Here is a 22,334-nt window from a genome sequence, read left to right as displayed (position 1 = left end):
GATTTCAACCCATAAGTGAAATTTAAGAAACAAAACAAATGTGCAAAAGGAAGCAAAAGAGAGAGAGACAAACCAAGAAAGAGACTCTTAAACTATAGAGAACAAACTGAGAGTTACTAAAGGAGAAGTGTGTCAGAGAATGGGTGAAATAGGTAATGCAGATGAAGGAGAATAGTCCTTGGAATGAGCACCAGGTGTTGTAGGGAAGTTTTTAGTCACTATAGTGTACAACTGAAACTAACGCTACACTGTATGTTAACTAACTGGAATTTAAATAGAAAGTTAAAAAAAAGATGTAAGTGATTATAAAAGTAAGTATAGAAATATACAGAAATTTTGCTGTACTTTAGTCATTGAAACTCCACTGTTTATAATCTTTCTTTCAAGCAACATCTTCTTTTTATTACACTCTAAGTGTCTATAAACTTAAGTGTAGACACATATGGGAATAGCCCTGTGTTTGAGTCATTGAAACTACACTGTATATAATCATTCTTTCAAGTAATATGTCCTTCATTAAGATATAAGTGTCTGTAGACTTAAGTGTAGAAGCATATGGAGATTGCCTTATGCTTAATTCATTGAAATGACACTATGTTTGATCCATCTTTCAAGAAAAATCTTCTTTCATTAAAATGTATGTGTTTGTAAACATATATGTAGGAACATATGGAATAGCCCCATGCTTCACTCACTAAAACTATTAGGTACAAAAAAATGTTCAACCTCACGGGTGCTTGGGTGGATCAGTCAGTTAAGTGTCTGCTTTCAGCTCAGGTCATGATCCCAGGGTCCTGGGATAGATCTCCACGTTCAGCTCCCCGCTCAGTAGGAGTCTGCTTCTCCCTCTCTTCCCCGCTGGTGCTCTCTCTCACTATCTCTGCCTCATAAAATCTTTAAAAAAAAAAAAAAAGTTCAACCTCTCTAATAATTGGGGAATATAAAATTAAAAGAGTAAACATTTATCTACTGAGTACTTCCTGTATCCTAACTAGTCTGTAGCACTTTCACTAATTATCTCCTTTAATCTTTAGGTTATCCTAGTAGTTAAGACTATTAGTCTTCTCATTTTATGAGTAGAATAATTGATGCTCAGAAAGGTTAAATAAGGGCGCCTGGGTGGCTCAGTCGTTAAGCGTCTGCCTTCGGCTCAGGTCATGATCCCAGGCTCCTGGGATCGAGTCCCACATCGGGCTCCCTCCTCAGGGGGAGGCTTGCTTTTCCCTCTCCCACTCCCCCTGCTGTGTTCCTGCTCTCGCTATCTCTGTCTCTGTCAAATAAATAAATAAAATCTTAAAAAAAAAAATAGAAAGGTTAAATAAGTTTTGCAAGTTTGCAAAGATATTGGGTCTCTTTAACCTCAACATCTGGGCACTGCGATCTGCTCTTTACATGACTGTCATTATTTAGTGTATTGTGGCTTCATTTCGTCTTTCCATTTGTACAATGTGTAAATGATTTCTAATATCTGTGATGCTTAGCTTGCAATGGTGTTTATTCTAGTCTGTGGGAGGGAAATTTTGAAATATCTATCAAATTTTAGTACTCAAATGTATGTTCTACCAGTACTTGTATATATGAAAAAGAAAGCACACAAATAGACTTAACATTGTAGCTAATGAAGTGATACTGGTAGCAACCTGATTTCCTAAAACTTAACCAACAATGAAACTGCTAAATTATATGCAAGTCTTCTCTGGTATTCTATGCAATTTACTCTTATATTTAAAAATGAAAAGTTAAAGTTCCAAACACTCTTCTGAGTTTTCAAGGTATTAAAATGCTTCTTTGAAGGGAGAAGATGGCATGGCGTGGTGGAAGACCCTGAACACACCTCCTCCACAGAACACACCAAATTACGCCTAATAGTAGTACAATTCCTCCTGAAGAAGAACTGAGGGCTGACTGAATAGCTTCTGAATGCCCGAAGACAAAGACAAAGGCAAGAGCACAAAATAAACAGGGAGACACAGTAACAAAGGGAGCCCCCACCCCCTTACCGGGAACATAAGTGGGAGGGATGGTACTGAGGGACTAGAAATAGATTCCTCTGTCCTTGGGCAGGAAAAAAAAAAAAAAAGCTGTAGTTTAAAAAAAACCAAAGAGCTACAGGGACAATGTCTCCCATCCCATCTACCCTAAAAGCCCATACTGGACTAGGATCCGTGTCCAGTGGCCTGAGACCTCAGTGAGCAATCCCTATCAAAATACCAATAGCATTTTTCACAAGAACAGATAATCCTAAAATGTGTAGGGACTCACAGAATACCCTAATAGCCAAGGCAATCCTGAGAAAGAACAAAGCTGGAGGTATCCCATCCCAGATTTCCATATATACTACAAAGGTATAGTAATCAAAACAGTGTGGTACAAAAGTAGACACATAGATCAATAGGTCAATACAACAGACTACAGACCCAAGAAATAAACCTATGATCATATTGTCAATTAATCCATGACAATGGAGATAAGAAAATACAATGGGGAAAGAACAGTATTTTCAATAAACAGTGCTGGAAGTTACATGTAAAAGAATGAAACTGGCCACTTTCCAACACCATGTACTCAAATTGAAAAAAAAAAAAACCTCAAAAAAATAAACTCAAAATGGATAAAAAAACCTAAATGTGAGACCTGGAACCATAAATAATCCTAGAAGAAATCACAGGCAGTAATTTCTCTGACATCAACTGCAGCAACACTTTTCTAGATCTGTCCCCTCAGGCAAGGGAAACAAAAGCAAAAATAAACTATTGGGACTGCAGCAAAATAAAAAGTTGTTGCACAACAAATGAAACCATCAACAAAACAATAAGTCTACCTACTGAATGGGAAAAAATACTTGCAAACGATATATCTGATAAGGGGTTAATTCCAAAATACTTAAAGAACTTATGCAACTGTACACCAAAAGCAAATAATCTGTTTTAAAAAATGGTCAGAGGACCTGAATAGACATTTCCCCAAAGACATATAGATAGCCAACAGTCACACGAAAAGAAGCTCAACGTCATGAATCAACAGGGAAATGCAAATCAAAACCACACTGAGATGTTACCTTACACCAGTTAGAATGGCTAAAATCAAAATGACAAAAAGTAACACATTGAGAAGATGTGGAGAAAAAGGACCCCCCTTGCACTGTTGGTGAGAATGTAAATTGTTATACCCACTGTGGGAAACATTATGGAGGTTCCTCGGAAAATTAAGAATAGAAATACCTTATGACCCAATGATTTTATTATTGGGTATTTATCACCCCACAAAAAAACACCAATTTCAATAATATACACACCCCTATGTTTATTGCAACATTATTTATAATAGCCAAGATATGGGACAACCTAAGTGTCTGTCAATAGATAAATGGATATGGAAGAGGTGATATATATTATCATTGTGTGTGTGTGTGTGTATAAAATGAGGTGATATATATAGTGTGTGTATATTGTGTGTCTGTGTCTGTGTATATATATATAATGTATATAATGGAATAATATGCAGCCAGGGGCGCCTGGGTGGCTCAGATGGTTAAGCGTCTGCCTTCGGCTCAGGTCATGATCCCAGGGTCCTGGGATCAAGTCCCGCATCAGGCTCTCTGCTCCTTGGGAGCCTGCTTCTCCCTCTGCCTCTCTCTCTCTCTCTGTCTCTCATGAATAAATAAAAATAAAATCTTAAAAAAAAAAAATATGCAGCCATATAAAAGGGTGAGATCCTGCATTTGAGACAACATGGATGGACATAGAGGGTATTATCATAAGTGAAATAGCTCAGACTGAGAAAGACAAATACCATATGATTCTCCTCATAAAGACTTCTTTAAAAAAAAATGAATAAACAGGGTGCCTGAGTGGCTCGGTCAGTTAGGTGTCTGCCTTTGGCTCCAGTCAGGATCTTGGGGTCCTGGGATCAAGCCTGGCATGGGGCTCCCTGCTCAGCGGGGAGCCTGCTTCTCCCTCTCCCCTGTCCCTGCTCATGCTCTCTCCTGCTATCTTTCTCTCTCTCTCAAATAAATAAATAAAATGTTCCGATAAACAAACAAACAAACAGCAGAATCAAACCTGTAAATATGGAGAACAAACTGATGGTTGCCAGAGGAGAGGTGGGTGGGGAGTTGGGTAAAATGGGTGAAGGGGAGCGGGAGACAGGCTTTCAGTTATGGAATGAGTAAGTCATGGCAGTAAAACACACAAAAGAAGATACCCAATCAATATTGTAATACCTGTGTAATGGGACAGATGGCAGCTACACTTGTGGTAAACAGAGCATAATGTATAAACTTGTCAAATCGCTAAGTTGTACACCTGAAATGAACATGACATTGTGTGTCAACTATACTCACATTTTTTTAAAAAATTAATAACTTTAAAAAGAAAACATAGGTAAGTTTGTTGAGCACAGAGCAGGCATTTTCAAGGGAATAATGAGATCCAGAATTGGTCCCATGGAGTAAGTAAGTAGGTTGGGGCTGAGGGCTGACAAGATAAAGGATTTCTAGAGAGACTTTTAGATCTGGCAGAGGATTTAATCCTGAATGGTTTTTGGAAGAAGGTGGACAATAGCTTAACACTGAAGTCGGAAAATGTTTTTTTAGTTTTTTGTTCTTTTTTTTTTTTTTTACAACAAATTTGGTAACTGGGACATTTTCATTTCAAAGCTCTATTTTCACTTTAAAGTTAATAATAAAAATACACAACAAAAATAAATTGTTTATTCATTCTATTTTATAAAGCTGGAGATGTATAAATTAAAAAAGCCTGGTGCTACCTTCACTGAAGGGTCCACTACTGTGCAGCTCAGTCCTGTATTTAACCAGTCCCAAAGGTACTGGGAATAAATTATCTCCTGAGTGTAGATTGAGTTCCATGGGCATATCAGGAAAACTAAGTACAGACAAAGGGAAACCAGGTTGATTGGGTTGCTGGTAGGTACACTTTTGCTTTTATGTCACTATTTTGCTAGCTTTCTGGGAAGATGCATGTCATGGCATCACTGTACTTCTTGAGTTTATCTCTTTGCACCTTTTCCTTTCTTCACTCTGGTCTCTCAGGGATTTATACAATGACCAGACAAGGTAAAATTGTTTTGGTTTTGGATAGTATTCATTTAATCTTCATTTTATCCAGGGAGCTGTGAAATATTTTACCTTCGTTATTCCCTGGAAATCTCTTAAAGAACTCACAGGTTTACAAGAGTACTTCTTGAAGTTCAGGTCAAAACAATGTTTATGGTTATACAGAAAGATAAAAGTGATAAAAAGAAATTCCTTTACTTAGAGCAGAGGCTATAGAAAGCTTGCATGCAATCCTGCATTTTCTCAGTGTGAGAGGCTTTTACATTACAAAAACAAGGGTAAACTCATGACAAAAGCCTCCTGAAGTAGATTATGAATGCACTGCCTCTCACATTTTAAGTAAATTAAGAAAATCTGGGGTTATATTTATGACTTGAATCATTAGACATATCAAAAAGTAAGTATGTTCCATTCTTGTCAATGAATGTGTTTATCTCTCATTCCAGAGGTTATTTTGTTGAAATAAATTGCAGGGATCCCCAAGTTATCACACTAGTATATTTACAATTACTAATTTTATAATTTAATATTTCAGTCATTGTTCAAAATACAGTAACAATCTCTGAATTTTGATCTGCCAATTTTGCTGGTATGTTATAATAAATATGTGTCTATTCCTAAAAGAAGAGAATATTGATTGTCAGGAAAAAATAAAAGAAGAAAAGGCACAATGTAAGCTTGACACTTATCCCCACAGGAAGAAAATAATACAGCAAATATTATTGAGAACTTATAGCAGAGATTAAATCTGGTTGCTAAGAATAAAGACAGAACATGATGGATAAAAGTCATATAGATTACATTTTTTTAATCACAAAAATATTTTATATCTTTCGGCATTGAAAATTTCTCCAAAACCAAATTCACTGAATTTACTAAAAAAGAAACCTATTTATTTTAGTTAACTGTTTTTTTTTAATTGAAACAGAATGAGCTTCATTTTTTTTACAATTTTTAATTTTTTTATTATTACGTTCAGTTAGCCACAAAGATTACATTTTAATAATTTGTGGTTTCTATAAAGTAAATTTTACAGAAAATTTTATTGATTCTACTTATTTAGTCTTCTGGAAAGAAGACAATGAGATATTTTGTGATCAAAAAATTCCCTTATGCACTCCTCTTGTCCTCAAATTTGAGAGTAAAAAGACAAAGTGAACATAGTTTGAAAAGAAAAAAGAACCAGGAAACTAAGTCAATTGTTAATTTAATAAGGAACATGAAGATGATATAACTGGATCAGTATGTTGTAAAAAGTATGTTATTTATATGGCTTCATCTATGTGTTAAATTATATCTCTGGCTTCTGTTTTATTTCCCACAAATAAAAAACTTTACTCTCATCTACAACCAAGGCAATTCTAGTTTTATATTTCTAAGATAGGAAACACATTTATTTCTTCTGGTCACATTTAAAAGAATATATATTAAGAATAACAATAATCGTAGCTCTTAATAAGTTCAGGAATTGTGACTGGGTCATCAGCTTCCACCAAAATCTTAGAAGACAATGAAGTTTGAAAAAAAAAAAGAAGACAATGAAGTTTGTAAATGGCATCAAAGTTAAAACTCAGAATTAGGCATTTCAGTCCTAAGGGCACACAATCTTGGAAACTGGAAAACAATGTCTCAATATCTAAACTACAGATGTGATAACTATTATAGCAGAAATGAATTTCCCTTGCCTCTAGAGACATATCTAGAAAAATTTTGTTATGTCCAGTTTCAGAGAAATTACTGCCTGTGCTCTCTTCTAGGATTTTTATGCATTCAGGTTTCACAGGTAGGTCTTTAATCCATTTTGAGTTTAGTTTTGTGTATGGTGTAAGAGAGCAGTGTAGTTTCATTCTTCTACATATAGCTGACCAGTTTACCCAACACCATTTGTTGAAGAGACTGTCTTTTTCCCATTGGATATTCTCTCCTCCTTTATGGAACCAAGAAACAAACTCTTAGCTATAGAGAACAAACTGATGATTACCAGAGGGGAGGTGGGTGGGAGAATGGGGGAAATAGGGGATGGGAATTAAGGAGTGCACATGTCCTGATGAGCACTGGGTGATGTATGCAATTGTTGAATCACTATATTGTACAACTGAAATGAATATAACAATGTGTGTTACCAATACTGGAATTAAAATGAAATAAAAATAAATAAGTAAAAATTAAGAAATATATTTCATATATAGACAATTTATATAACGCCTACAGGAGTTATATAAAGTCACTCATGAGGGGACTTTTAACAGAGACCTGTGAGTATGGGTTTTCCTTTTTAAGAGAGAATGTGTGAAATATTTGTGCCAAAATTGTACACAGGAAAAAAGTTCCATGTTTCATTTCAATGGAGATAATAATATGAACATTTAAATCTTTAAATTTTCAATTCCTTTACTATTCACATACTCTTTCTTTCTGTTTTGTTTCTCAACAGATTTTGCTTAAAGAAAATAAAAAGCAGTATGAGAAACCATACAATGATTACAGAGTTTGTTCTCTTGGGCATCTCAGACGACCCACAGCTTCAGGTTGCAATCTTTATCTTTTTACTTATGGCTTATGTGTTGAGTGTCACTGGAAACCTAACCATCATCATCCTCACCTGGATAGACTGTCATCTCAAGACTCCTATGTATTACTTCCTGCAGAATTTCTCCTTCTTAGAAATTACATTTACCAGTGTCTCTATTCCCAGATTTTTGAGGGCAATCATTACGAATGTCAAGACCATTTCCTATAACAATTGCTTAGCTCAACTATTTTTCTTCATCTTCGTGGGAGTTTCTGAATTTTTTCTTCTCACTGCCATGTCTTTTGATCGTTATGTTGCCATCTGCAAGCCTCTTCATTACACCACCATCATGAACAACAAAATCTGCACCCTGCTTGTCTTTGGGTCCTGGCTAGGAGGATTTCTTACCATTTTCCCACCACTCATGCTCATCCTCCAGCTAGATTTCTGTGCTTCCAATGTAATTGATCATTTCTCTTGTGACTATTTCCCCATTTTACAACTCTCATGCTCAGATACAGGGCTTTTAGAGATGATTGGTTTTTACTTTGCTTTTGTTACTCTGCTCTTCACTTTGGCATTAGTGATTCTTTCCTACCTGTGCATCCTTAGCACCATCCTGAGAATCCCATCCGCTAGTCAGAGGAAAAAGGCTTTCTCCACGTGTTCCTCTCACTTGATTGTCATTTCCATCTCTTATGGGAGCTGTATATTCATGTATGTCAAGCCTTCAGCAAAAGAAAGAGCATCACTGACCAAAGGAGTAGCTATTCTCAACACGTCGATTGCGCCCATGTTGAACCCTTTTATTTATACCCTGAGGAACCAGCAAGTAAAACAAGCTTTCAAAAACTTGCTTCAGAAAGTACTGTTTTCTAGAAACAAATGAAAGGATGTATTAACATGAATGGATGTCAGTGTGAAGATCCAATAAAGGACAAATAAAATTTCAACTTCTAGAGTTTCTTCCAATATCCATCTCACAGATACTTGCAAGGCTGAGCACTTCAATTTTTCTTTTAAACCGAAAGTAACTCTGTTGTGTCTTTCTTTCAAACCATCTATAGATTCCATTTCCTCATTGACTTACAAGTCTAAATAGAAAGCCAGTGGCTATAAAGCATACATCATTTTACTGATTGTTCTGAATAATAAAGATATTGTAAATGGTAACAGCAAAAGGAGTAAACAGTTTTAATCAACTTACTCTTAAATTTTATTTTGTCACTGATATCACAGTTTCTTTCTTAAAGTTATAAGAAGTGAAATATATTATCTGTAATAACCATATTTTTTGCATAGTATCTGCAGTATTTGTCCAAGTCCTCCCTCTCAGCTATAGGTTTGTTTATTTTACTGCTTGTAAATTATTTGAAGGTCATGTGTCTTCTCTTTTATAGTTAGGCTTAAGGTATATGTTATGTCTTATTTTATATACTCTCCTTGTTTATCTGTATTATATTTAAAAATATGATATAGACGAATATTTAGGCAGTCACCATTACACTCATGCCAACTGGAAGTCTAATAGGAATTTCACAAATAATAATATCTCTTCTGTATAAAGCATTTATTCTATGCCATATACCTAACTAGGTATGTCCTAAATCATATCGTATTTAGTTTTCACAACTATATGGCAAATTAGACTGATTATCTCTTTTTTATAAATGTGTAAATTGAAAGGTTGAGTAATTTGCCCGAAGTCTTGAGCTATAACAGCTAATATGATAACCTGATTTGAAAAATGAAACAAAAAAATGACTAAAAACTTGTTTGCCCTATTTTATACATTTTCCAAACTCTTAAGGACCAGCATATTTTGCTTAGCTTTTACTAAGGATTTGCACAATTTCATTGGTATTTTACACTCACATTATATCATTTGGGCATGACTGCATTATTACAGTCTAGTCAGGGAAGGTGCCAATTCCTAATATTATACTTGGAATATACACTGGGACGTTAATCAATCAAAACAAGAACCTCTTCAAATGCCATTGCTGGTGAGCAACAGAGGGAGAAGGAAAAGAAGCATAAAGTACTAGCAGTACTATAGTACCAAACATTCTTCTTGGAAGGCAGATTAAAGTTAATGGAGACAATGCATGACTTAGTACAATGTGGTAGATTACCAGTTTTTAAAAATGACATGGCGTAAAGACAACTTTGGTAGAGTTTTGAAGTATGAATTGAGATATTTAGTTGGTAACTCTGTCTGAAAAATAATCTCTGTTGGTCTGTTTGTTTCTCAAGAGAAACAAATCACACTTAGAGTGGTTGTTTGCTCGTTGTTATTTTTTCTGTCTCACTGGACACTGTCCCCCAAGCTTCCTTGTCAACTTTCAGTTCTAGTGTGTATTATGTTTTATATTCCTTAGTGTTTTGTGTGCAGTCCTGTTCTGGCAATTTTGATTCACTGAATTATTCCCCGTGAGCCATGGGCAGAGAGAACAGATAAAACATTACAAAGCTCATGCTACATAAAATCTGTGTAGAAACCATATTAGACAGTTTTAAAACACCTTCTGATATTTTCTCTCTTTCATACATTTGCTCCTGTCTCACTCTCTGTACTCAAGAAATAATGGGAAATTTAGGACAAAAACATTAACAGTAGAAAGCGAAGGGGTTCATTAAGAGGAAATGTGTTCAGGAACGCTGCTTTCCCTGCATTACAACAATGGCAACTGCTAATACATTTTATGTTATGGCCACTCTACATGTTAGTCAGCCTGCATGAAAATCAGAGGTACGTCAGACATACGGAAGGCAATGGAGTCTCCCAAACTGTATCATTGCTTCATTACTTATCAGCTCAACTTTTAATCAGATTAAACAGGATATATTAGAATTTCAGTTTCCAACTGGATTTATTTCTAAAAATGTAAAGGGATGTTAGTATATTTTGTTTTATTATATCAATTTATTCATTCTCCATTAAATGAAAAGCAGGAAATTACCATCTCTATGCCGTGTTTCTATCTCAGGGGTTCTTAGAAGGGATTCTTGATTTTGACAAAATGAATGGAAGATAATTTAAGGTAAACCCAAACCATGTTCTTGCAGGGGAAATATGGACCTGCATTCAGAAATAAAAAGGTGGGCTAAATGCTTAGAGATATCCTTCATACTCTGCATGAGTACATCCTTGGGATGGCTTCAGGCTTGAGGAATCATATGCACCTTGTTAAACACTGAGGTTTTTTCTCCCCGAAAGCTGCTGAATGAATGAATGAATGAATAGCATCCATCAGGCTTAGCTGATGTTGGTAAATGAATACAGTTCATTGATTTTCATTAACATGTTTACATAAATAGTGTAGTATACCTCCCCCAAGTCTGTGATATTGGATCATCTCTTGGTAGACTTTCTTTAGGCTTGTATTCACCGATCCTTGAAAATTGGCCTTTAAGTACTCCTTTTCAGTGATGCTCACATGAACCTTTCTATATATATTAATATCTTCCTTCATAGCTCTTCATACATTTCCTCAAAGGTTTAATCAGTAGCCAAAATGTGTAATTCAGTCAAGTTATTATTTTTCAGAAAGTGTTAAAATTGGTAGGAAAGTTAAGAAAATAAGGGATATGCAAAAAAAGTTGAAATAAGGTTAAAAATGCAGTGCATTGACACAACCTATGGAAGAGTAACAATATACCCTTTTAAACCAGGATCTCCTAAGCCAGTAAATTTAGTGCAAAAGTTTCAATTTGGGGATTGAATTGAAATTCAATTCAAATGAAACCAAATATTGTCTATTTGATGAGAATGCATATTGAGGCTTCCAGGTGTTATGAAAAACTGTTTCCTAGGAAAAGCAAACCCTGATGAAGACACAGTATTGTTACTGAGCAGGAGTAAAGTTAATTAAATGCATTCTAAAGAAATTTAATGAAACCGATTTTGAAATAATGTTTTATGAAGTTTTTTTAAAATTATGTATCAGAAAACTTTGGGCTTCTTTTACATGTCCTTTCTTATAAATTTACTCCATATGGAGTATTTAGGCCCAGCAAATAAATACATATTGAAAAGTAGATAAAGTAGGAAAACACATCTTGTAAAACAAAGACACAACCTACATAATATGCAGCCAGGAATTGGGCATACAATAGAGAACGTCAGGTGATGGGTGTTTGTGATGCAAGAACAAGCTCAGCATGACTAATTAATTAATTAGACAAGTGTTTGTTTTAAGCCTCTTATGACACTTCCAGGCACTGGACTGTGTTGCAAAGGCTTTGAGGTTCAGACTCTGTCCTAACTTTCACACACACACAATGTAATGGAGTAGTTCACAGGAGATTTCAGCACAGATGTGTGGTGGGCCAGGAAGAATCTGTTGAAGATTCATAAAATCTCGCCTAGAGATGAAAACACATAGTATTTCAGCCAAATTCTGGCTCCACACTTCGACCTTTGCTAATTCACTCTTCGAGTTTGTTCCTTGTGTTTTCTCCTAGAGGTCTGGTAGGAGAACAACAAATAAGTGACTGAAGAATGAGAAACCACACAGAACTAACAGAGTTTATCCTCCTGGGATTGTCAGATGACCCACAGCTTCCGGGGGTGATCTTTGTCTTTCTGCTCATCACCTACATGCTCAGCATCACTGGAAATCTGACCATTATCGCCCTTACCCTGCTGGATCCTCACCTCCTTTCTTCCCCAGAAACTTCTCCTTGCTAGAGGTTTCATTCACGACTGTCAGCATACCCAGGTTCCTGGGCACCCTGATTACAGGAGATAAAACTATTTCTTTTAATGATTGCATTGCTCAGTTCTTTTTTTTTTTTTTTCATTCTGTTGGGAGTCACTGAATTTTACCTCCTGGTTGCCATGTCCTATGACCATTACATTGCCATCTGCAAACCTCTGCATTACATGACCATCATGAATCCCAGAGTCTACATACTCCTTGTCTTCTCTTCATGGCTGATTTCATTCTTAATCGTATTCCCTGCACTCATGTTGCTCTTAAACCTTAATTACTGTAGATCTAATATTATTGACCATTTCACCTGTGATTATTTTCCCCTGCTGCAACTTTCTTGTTCAGACACAAAATTCCTAGAGATAATGGGGTTTTCCTGGTCTCTGTTTACTTTAATGTTCACTTTGGTAATCATAATTCTGTCCTATATATATATCATCAGAACAATTTTGAAGATTCCTGCTGCTAGTCAGAGGACAAAGGCCTTTTCCACCTGTTCATCCCACATGATTGTCATCTCCATCTCCTATGGCAGCTGCATTTTCATGTATATTAAACCCTCAGCAAAAGACAGAGTGTCTCTGAGCAAGGGAGTTGCTGTGCTAAACACCTCAGTAGCCCCCATGCTGAACCCCTTTATTTACAGCCTAAGGAACCAGCAAGTCAAGCGAGCCTTCATGGACAGGGCAAGGAAGATTCTATTTTTCTCAAGCAAATGAAATGCTGAGGTGTCACGAATTAGACACTCATAATGCAGGGCAATTTAAAATATACAAACATGAAATTTGAGCAATTTCTTCAAATCGCAGTGGCCTTCCTGTCAACCTTATTCATTACATCTTTCTAACAGCTTATAAGCACATTTAATGTATTTCCCATTCAATTGAAATAACTTCATATGCCCTTCTGGTTCCTGTTCTTCTGAACCCATTGTTAGTTGCAACTTCTTGAACAATAATTATCGTAATTCAGAAAGTTGTACTTTGAGTCTTGTTTAGGAAAACAGTTATCCCCCAGAATGGAGGATATACTGTAAATATTGATATGATATTTTCCTTACTCTATACAGAAAATATAATTTTGTGATTTTCATTGATCTTTGTCAGAAATCCCTTCACCATCTTGCAATTTCTCTAGGAAAAAAAATTCTTCAAATGCCATATGATTTTTTGAAAGATGTGAATGCTTTCATTTAAAAACCAAGAAACATTGCTCACTAGATAAGGTGTGTTCATATAATTTATCTAATGGTTTAAAAAGCGTAGATATAATGGGGCGCCTGGGTAGCTCAGTCGGTTAAGCGGTTGCCTTTGGCTCAGGTCATGATCCCAGGGTCCTGGGATCGAGCCCTGCATCGGGCTCCCTGCTCAGCAGAGAGCCTGCTTCTCCCTCTCCCTCTGTCTGCCGCTCTGCCTACTTGTGCTCTCTCTCTATCTCTGTTAAATAAATAAAAATCTAAAACAAAAAAAGGATTAAAAAAATAATAAAATAAAAAGCGTAGATATTTAACATACATGCTTTTGTAGGCATGGTGCTAAATACATCTCCATCTTTCCAAATCCAGCTACGACTCACTAGGTATAGGTATGGCATAGGTAGGTATACAAGTAAATGCATACATACATACATATGTATACACATACCTTAGAAAGTAGTGATGAAATAGTGTCTTCGATATGTAGAATAAGTTCAATTTCTCTAATTCCATGGAATGTAAGCTCCACTTTCTGACTATGCTGAAATATTTATGTATAGCTCCTTTCCTAGTTTTGGAGTAGTTTGAAACTGGGCATGTGTCTAAAATATTTGATGCCTAAACAGTAAAATCATTTAAGTTTTGTAGAAAATAAAAGCTTCAAAACAGAGTAAAATTTTCCATTTCATATAAAATTAGAATTACATAGGTTAAAATACTCTTCCACTCATTCTACTTAAGGTATTAAGTGCCTAAAGTATTTTGGAAAGATGTACGTGTATGTATGTGTGTGTGTGAGAGAGAGAAAATGAAAGAAGAATATGGATACGATAAAGTATTCTAAATAATATAAACCATTTTTTAGTAATAGAAATATACTATAACCCTATTAGTGGTGCAACATTCCTAATGATTTCTATGCAATATATTCAACTGAGAAATATAGCACAGGAATTGATGAGAAAAAAATAAGTAATAGAAAATTGAAAGGGACTCAAAATGTAAGAGAAAACTTGTGAATGATTTCTCAATTTCATCCAATCTGAAGTATAATCTGTATGTGAAAGAAGGCAAATAGTTGACAAAGTTAGGGTTTCTATAACCTCTCAACATATACCTCCCCACTGGTAAATCAGGTGTCAGATATATCTGGCATATATAACATACCATAGGGATGAAAATGAATCTGTCAAGCCCATAGCATAATTAGCTATCAATAAATAGTAGTGATTATTATTAATATTGGTCTCTATACGTAACTGCAATAATTGTGAATAAGTACAAAGTATATTTATAAAGTGGTGAGAACACCTAACTCGAGATCTACCCACTTGTATTTTTAAGGGCACAATATAGTATTGTTAACTGTAGGCAAATGTAGTACAGCAATGTTCTTCAATAATATTCATCTTCAACATCTTGAGAAGTTACTCATCTTACAGAACTGAACTTTGTACCAGCTAACAGCAACTCCCCATTGCCCACCTTGCTCCATCCCAAGACAGCCACCATTCTACTCTCCATTTCCATGAGATAGACTTCTTTTAACATCTCACATAAGTGGAATCATGCATTTTTTTGTCTTTCCACTTGTTTCACTTAGGGTAATGTCCTCCAGATTCATCAATGTTGTCTCATATCTTTAAAAGAAATAAAAATGGAAGAGAAAGAAATAAACAACCACATAATGATCAGAGTTTGTCCTGCTGAGCCTTTCTGATGATCCTGACTTCTAATTGTGATTTTACTCTTCCTATTTATCACATACATGTTATGTGGCAATGGAAACCTGATTATCATCACCCTAACTTGGGTGGGCTTTCATCTACAGACACCTACATATTTCTTAGTTAGAACTTCTCTTTATTAGAAATCTCATTTACAATTATATGTAGTCTTTGATTTCTGGGGTTAATTATCACCAGGGATAATATCATTTCCTATAACAGTTGTGCAGCCCAACTTTTCTTTATTTTCATGGGGGTATGAATTTCAAATTCTAATTGCCATGTCCTTTGGTCATTATGTTGCCATTTGCAAGCCCCTTCATTATCCAACCATCATGAACAAGAAACTCCATAACCTGTTTATGCTATGTGCACTGCTGGGCATGTTTCTGACCATTTTCCCACCCCTTATACTCCTCACCCAGCTAGATTACTGTGTTTCCAATGTCACTGAACACTTTGCATGTGGCTATCTTTCCTTTTTGCAATGGTCTCATTCAGATACATGGCTCCTAGTAGTAATTGGCTTTTTCTTTGTTTTGGTTATTTTGCTATTTACTTTGGCATTGGTGATTTTGCCCTATGTATACATCACATCTCCTAGTCAGAAGAAAAAAAAATTTTTTTTCTCTACTTGTTCTACTCACATGGCTGCCATTTCTATTTTCATATATGCTAATTCTTTTGCAAAAAAAAATCATTTACAAAAGAAGTAGCTATTCTCAATAATTCTGTTGCCCTCATGCTAAACACTTTTATGTATACCCTAAGGGATCAGAAAGGACACAAACCTTCAAAGATGTGGTCCTTGAAATACTGTTTCATACAAACAAATCAAAATGAATGAATGTTATCATGAAGATTCAATAAAAGAAAATGAAATTTAAACTAATTTGTACTATCTTCCTATATCCATGTCCCAGCTACAAGAAATGCTGAGCTCATTTGCTAAACACTCTTGATAACATGGATGTGGCTGAGTTGTGTCTTCCTTTAAAACTATCTGTAAGTTCCATGTCCGTGATTTATGATTGTGAATATAAAACCTGTCATTATGGAGGATAAATCATTTTGCTGACTATTCTGATTAATCAAAATGTTCGATCAAAAACACTAATTCCAAAAGATATATGAACCCACATTGTTCACAATAGCTAAGATATGGAAGCAATCCAAGTGTACATTGATAGATGAAAGGATAAAAATGTTGTGAGATACATATATATAATGGAATATTAGTCAGCCATAAAAAAAGGATAAAATCCTGCCATTAGCAACAATATGGATTGACCTAGAGGGTGTTTTGCTAAATGAAATAAGTCAGACAAAGAAAGACAGATACCATATGATTTCACTTATATTTGGAATCTCAAAACAAAACAAAGCAATGAATAAGCAAACAAAACAGAGACAGATCCATAAATACATAAAACAAACTGATGGTTGCCAGAAGGAAGGGGTGGGGAGATGGGCAAAATGTGTGAAGGGGAGTGGAATGTACAGACTTTCAATTATGGAATAAATAAATCACATGAATAGAAGGTAAATTGTAAGGAATATAGTCAATGCTATTGTAATAGTTCTGGATGGTGACAGATGGCAACTGCCCTTGCAGTGAGCACAGCATAATGTATGGACATCTTGAAATGCTACGTTGTACAACTGAAACTAATGTAACACTATGTGTCAACTAAACTTCAGTAAAAAACGTTTTATACTGTAATGACTTAAAGTCAATACTGTTTCAATCAACTTATTTTAAATATCTCTTTTCTCTTATTGATATAAAATTATTTTTCCTTTTAATAGTTACCTGAATCATGAAATAAATATCTATAGCACCATTGTTTTTGTGTACTATCTGTAGTGTCTGTCCAATTCTTCCCATTCAGTTAATAAACTTGGGTGCATATGTTACCACTTACAAACTATTTGAAGGTCATGTATCCTACGTTTTCTAGATATGAAGTCATGTGTTATGTCTTGTTGTATAAACTCTTCTTTTTTTTAATTGTTTTTTTTTAAAGATTTTTTATTTATTTATTTGAGAGAGAGAATGAGATAGAGAGAGCATGAGAGGGGGGAGGGTCAGAGGGAGAAGCAGACTCCCTGCCGAGCAGGGAGCCCGATGCGGGACTCGATCCCGGGACTCCAGGATCATGACCTGAGCCGAAGGCAGTCGCTTAACCAACTGAGCCACCCAGGCGCCCTGTATAAACTCTTCTTATTTTCTGCATTATTTTTTATAAAAATATGTAACATAAAGATTTTAAAGATTTTATTTATTTATTTATTTATTTATTTATTTATTTATTTATTTATTTTAGAGACAGAGAGAGAGGGCGCATGAGGGTGGGGGGAGGAGCAGAGGGAGAGGGACAAGCAGACTCTGCTCTGGGCACCGAGCCTGACACAGGGCTTGATCTCACGACTCTGAGATCATGACCCAAGCCAAAATCAAGAGTTGGCCACTTAACCAACTGAGCCACCCAGGCACCCCAAGGTAGCCACTTACTCTTATGCCACCTAAAAGTTTGATAGGAATTTCATAAATAATAACTCTTATATAGAGAGCATATATTTTGTGTCATATGCAAAACAAGGTATGTTCTATACCATATCATAATTAACCTTAAAGCTATATGACAATTAGACATGATTATCCCTTTTTACCAGTGTATAAATTGATGCTTAGAAATGTTGAATGATTTGCCTAAGGTCTTGAGCTGTAACAGCCAATATAATAGCCTAATTTGAAAAACAAAACAAAACAAAGAAAAACTTGTGCTTGCTCTCTTTTATTTATTTATTTTTATTTATTTTATTAACATATAATGTATTATTTGTTTCAGGGGTACAGGTCTGTGATTCATCAGTCTTACACAATTCACAGCGCTCACCATAGCACCTACCCTCCCCAATGTCCATCACCCAGCCACCCCATCCCTCCCACCTCCCTCCACTCCAGCATCCCTCAGTTTGAGAGTCTCTTACGATTTGTCTCCCTCTCCGGTTTCATGTTGTTTCATTTTCCCCTCCCTTCCCCTATGATCCTCTGTCTTGTTTCTCAAATTCTTCATATCAGTGAGATCATATGATACTTGTCTTTCTCTGATTGACTTATTTCTAGTTCCATCCACGTCATTGAAAATGGCAAGATTTCATTTTTGATGGCTGCTTAATATTCCATTATATATATATATATGTATATGCATATATATATGCACACACCACATCTTCTTTATCCATTCATCTGTTGATGGATATCTAGGCTCTTTCCATAGTTTGGCTATTGTGGACATTGCTGCTATAAACATTGGGGTGCAGGTGCCCCTTTGGATCACTACCTTTGTATCTTTGGGGTAAATACCTAGTAGTGCAATTGTTGGGTCATAGGGTAGCTGTATTTCAACTTTTTGAGGAACCTCCATACTGTTTTCCAGAGTGGCTGCACCAGCTTGCATTCCTACCAATAGCGTAGGAGGGTTCCCCTTTCTGAGAATCCTCACCATTTGTCATTTCCTGACTTGTTAATTTTAGCCATTCTGACTGGTGTGAGGTGGTATCTCATTGTGGTTTTGATTTGTATTTCCCTGATGCCGAGTGATGTTGAGCATTTTTTCATGTGTCTATTGGCCATTTGGATGTCTTCTTTGCAGAGATGTCTGTTCATGTCTTCTCTCCCCATTTCTTGACTGGATTATTTGTTCTTTGGGTGTTGAGTTTGATAAGTTCTTTATAGATTTTGGATACTAGCCCTTTATCTGATATGTCATTTGCAAATATCTTCTCCCATTCTGTCGATTGTCTTTTGGTTTTGTTGACTGTTTCCTTTGCTTTGCAAAAGCTTTTTATCTTGATGAAGTCCCAATAGTTCATTTTCGCCCTTGCTTTCCTTGCCTTTGGCGATGTTTCTAGGAAGAAGTTGCTGCGGCTGAGGTCAAATATATATTTGAAATTCTGTAAGGACTTGCAAATTTTGCATAGCTTTTACTATAATAAGAACAATTTTACTGGTGTTTTTACTCACCTTATCTTAGCTGCACATAGTTATATTATTATAGTCTAGTCAAGAAGGGTACTAACTCTTAATATAATACTTGGCATATAAATTAGAACTTTAATCAATCAAAACAAGAAACTCTTCAACTGCCATTGCTGGTAAGCAATAGAGTAAACAGGAAAAACAGTATTATGTGTAATGTACTAACAGTATTATGGTACCAAAATTTTCTCACTAGGAGGCAGATTAATAATAATGGAATCAAGGAATGGACTTAGTACAATGTGGTAGATTACCAGTTTTAAAAAATGTCACGGTGTAGAGATGCATTTAGTCAAGATCTACATTAGGAAATAAGATTTGAGGTTGCTCATCTCTGTCTGAAAAATAATGTCAAGGAAAACAAACTTCACACTTAGTGTGGTTGTTTCCTTGTTGGAGGTTTTTTTTCATGTCACACTGGACACTGCCCCCAGGATTTCCTTATGTCGCTGTTTTATATGTTAGTAGTTTATGTATATTCCTATTCTGACAATTTTGATTCACTGAATTAATCCCCTTGAGTGAGTGGCAGAGAGTATAGACATAGTATTAAGTACTTGTACAAGTTAAATCTGTGTAGAAACCATGCCAAAGAATTTTAAAACACTTTCTGATATTTTTCTCTCTTTTATATAGTTGGTTCTTTCTTACTCTCTACAGTTAAATAACTATATTCCCCATGGGAAAAAAATGGGAAAGATAAGACAAAATGTCAATAATAGAATATATACTTGTTCAATGGCAAAGGAAGGTTATCAGAAATGCTGGCTCCTCTAGATGACAACGATGGAATTTGCTAATATTTTACTATTCCAGCCATTCTGTGTTTGCGAACCTTTATGAAAAGCAGAATGAAGTTAGGCATATAGAAGGTATTCAAAGTCTCTCAAACCTTATCATTGGTTCATTATTTAGCTCAACTTTTAATCACCTTAAATGGAATGTATTGGGGTTATAATTTGCAACTGTTTATATCAAAAAGTATAAAAATAGGATAGTATTTTTTTTATTATATCAATATAGTCATTTGCAGTTAAAGAGAGAAAGTAACTATGTCTCTATCTGTGTGTTTCCAATAGGCTATGTGGTATTCTGTTTAAGAGAACAGACTTTAATTTCACATTATATTTGACACTTGCTAGCTATATGAATTTATGTAAGGTACATAGCCGCTCTGAGCCTCAGTTCTTCATTTGGGAGCAAAGATAAAGTCTACTAACTCTGTTATAAGAACTAAATGAGATAAATAAAAAGTCCTTAAATATTACTGAAATAAATAATGATTTTGTTAAACCACAACAACAGTGAACATCCTTCCCAAAGTTAGGAATTAATTCCAACTAAAAGAAAAGTAAAATAAATAAAACAGCTATTCGTATGTCCAAGTAAGTGCCACATAAATTATAGAGCATGAGGTTTTGACAGTTGATATTCAGCATAAACCCCTACATATATGTGTGTTACTATTTCTGAAAATACTATTAAATGTGATTTGGTGATCTCTTTTTTCCTTGATTTGTTTCTATATGCAATTGTATGAATTTCAAAAAACTGAATCTGCTTATCTTCGTTGAAATGAAGAAATATAAAAAATTCAGATTGATTCAGGTAAATAGTCATCTAAAATAATTATGAAGAAGAGTAAAAGACAATTCCAAAAAAAACAATTCTTCCAACCACTCAGTGGGATCAACCTTGGAGATTTTGTCTCATGCAAGCAGAGGGAAAGTTTCACACAAGCTCTAGTTAATTTGTCAAGAATGAATAAGCAGTGCCTGAAGTGTATTTCAATGCAATTATGAAACTGAGCTAGATGTTGCCCATAACATTAATTAAATTATTTTCCTTTTCTCTAATATATTAAGCATGAGTAACTTTACTAAACATTTTAATAAAGGAAAAAGAAACAGGGTAACATGATCAGAAAGCAAATTGCTTTGGAGATACTCTCTGAACATATTTTTTAAATGACTTTTAATAAGGTTTAACCAAAGAATAGCTAAATCAGTAAATAAATAAGATTAAAAAACTAGACTTTCAAAATCAATGCATTACTAAGGGAGACTTCCACCCAGCAAAATGATATCTATCATTATTTTAAATTTTTTTAAATTTAAAACACCTGAAATGAAATGGAACAGTCAAAAGGTCCCCTCTCAGATTGTCAAAGGAACAGAGCCTATATACTTTTTTAAATAGAGTCCTTTTTCTAACCTCGAGCATCAGTGAAATTTCCAATGACTAGTTTATCAGAAGATCACTGTTAATATTTACTTGATAGTAAAGATTTTAGAAGGGTAGGACATCAACATGTTTTAAAAACAAAAGCCCTGAAGATGTTTTCTGGCTTTCTTATTTTTTTATTTATTTTTTTTTAAGATTTTATTTATTTATTTGAGAGAGAGAGAGAGCAGGAGAGGGGGGAGGGTCAGAGGGAGAGGCAGACTCCCTGCCAAGCAGGGAGCCCGATGTGGGACTCGATCCAGGGACTCCAGGATCATGACCTGAGCCGAAGGCAGTCGCTTAACCAACTGAGCCACCCAGGCACCCTCTGGCTTTCTTATTTAGCCACTGTTCAGTATTATTTTTTAATTTCAATTTTAAATGACTCGGTGAATCTGTCTCAGGAATCCTTAGAAGGCAAGTCAGAATTAATTGTTTGAAAGGAGTGGAAGGAAATGTGTATCTTAGTAGCATAAGCCATTACACTGAACTGGAATAAATATAATTAAATATATATTTAGTTGGTGAGATAACCAAATGAAGCAGAATTATTCTGAGATCTTAAATGCTGTAATTGAATGGTACATCCAAGTGAAATTTAACCTAAGGGCAAAAAGAATAGCTTAAAAATTTTTTAATTGTTCCTAGGTAGGAATATCATGGATGGTATTGCTGTCACTGTTACTCTAATGCTGTTGTATGTGCAGTGTGAGGAAAAGAAGCAAATGAGGATTAATGTTATATTACAATCTTATCTAATTCTATTCATAGTCAGGGCTCTCATCATGAGATAAAGAAAATATAAATGTATAAAAGGTAAAGGGGGTTTCATAAAAATAC

General features: G+C 35.2%; 1 protein-coding gene and 2 pseudogenes across 1 annotated transcript; all 3 read left to right on the top strand.

Moving 5' to 3' along the window:
* The first annotated feature begins 7,536 nt into the window (after positions 1-7,536).
* On the top strand, positions 7,537-8,475 carry LOC123842887 (olfactory receptor 6C3-like). Its single transcript, XM_045872062.2, has one exon. It carries the CDS (start codon positions 7,537-7,539, stop codon positions 8,473-8,475), a length of 939 nt encoding a protein of 312 aa, XP_045728018.2.
* Positions 8,476-12,090: 3,615 nt separating this feature from the next.
* Positions 12,091-13,023, top strand: LOC123838691 (olfactory receptor 6C1-like; annotated as a pseudogene).
* Positions 13,024-13,832: 809 nt separating this feature from the next.
* On the top strand, positions 13,833-16,069 carry LOC123839408 (olfactory receptor 6C3-like; annotated as a pseudogene).
* Positions 16,070-22,334: the final 6,265 nt, after the last annotated feature.

The sequence above is a fragment of the Mirounga angustirostris genome, unplaced genomic scaffold, assembly GCF_029215605.1.
Source record: "Mirounga angustirostris isolate CCGP_5_RB_7025 unplaced genomic scaffold, mMirAng1.0.hap1 SCAF_5, whole genome shotgun sequence".
Taxonomy (NCBI): domain Eukaryota; kingdom Metazoa; phylum Chordata; class Mammalia; order Carnivora; family Phocidae; genus Mirounga; species Mirounga angustirostris.
Note: the sequence above shows the minus strand (reverse complement) of the source record. Positions and strands in the feature narration are given on the sequence as shown.

Coding starts and splice junctions, on each gene's coding strand:
- LOC123842887 (XM_045872062.2), top strand. CDS start 7,537: ATGAGAAACCATACAATGATTACAGAGTTTGTTCTCTTGGGCATCTCA.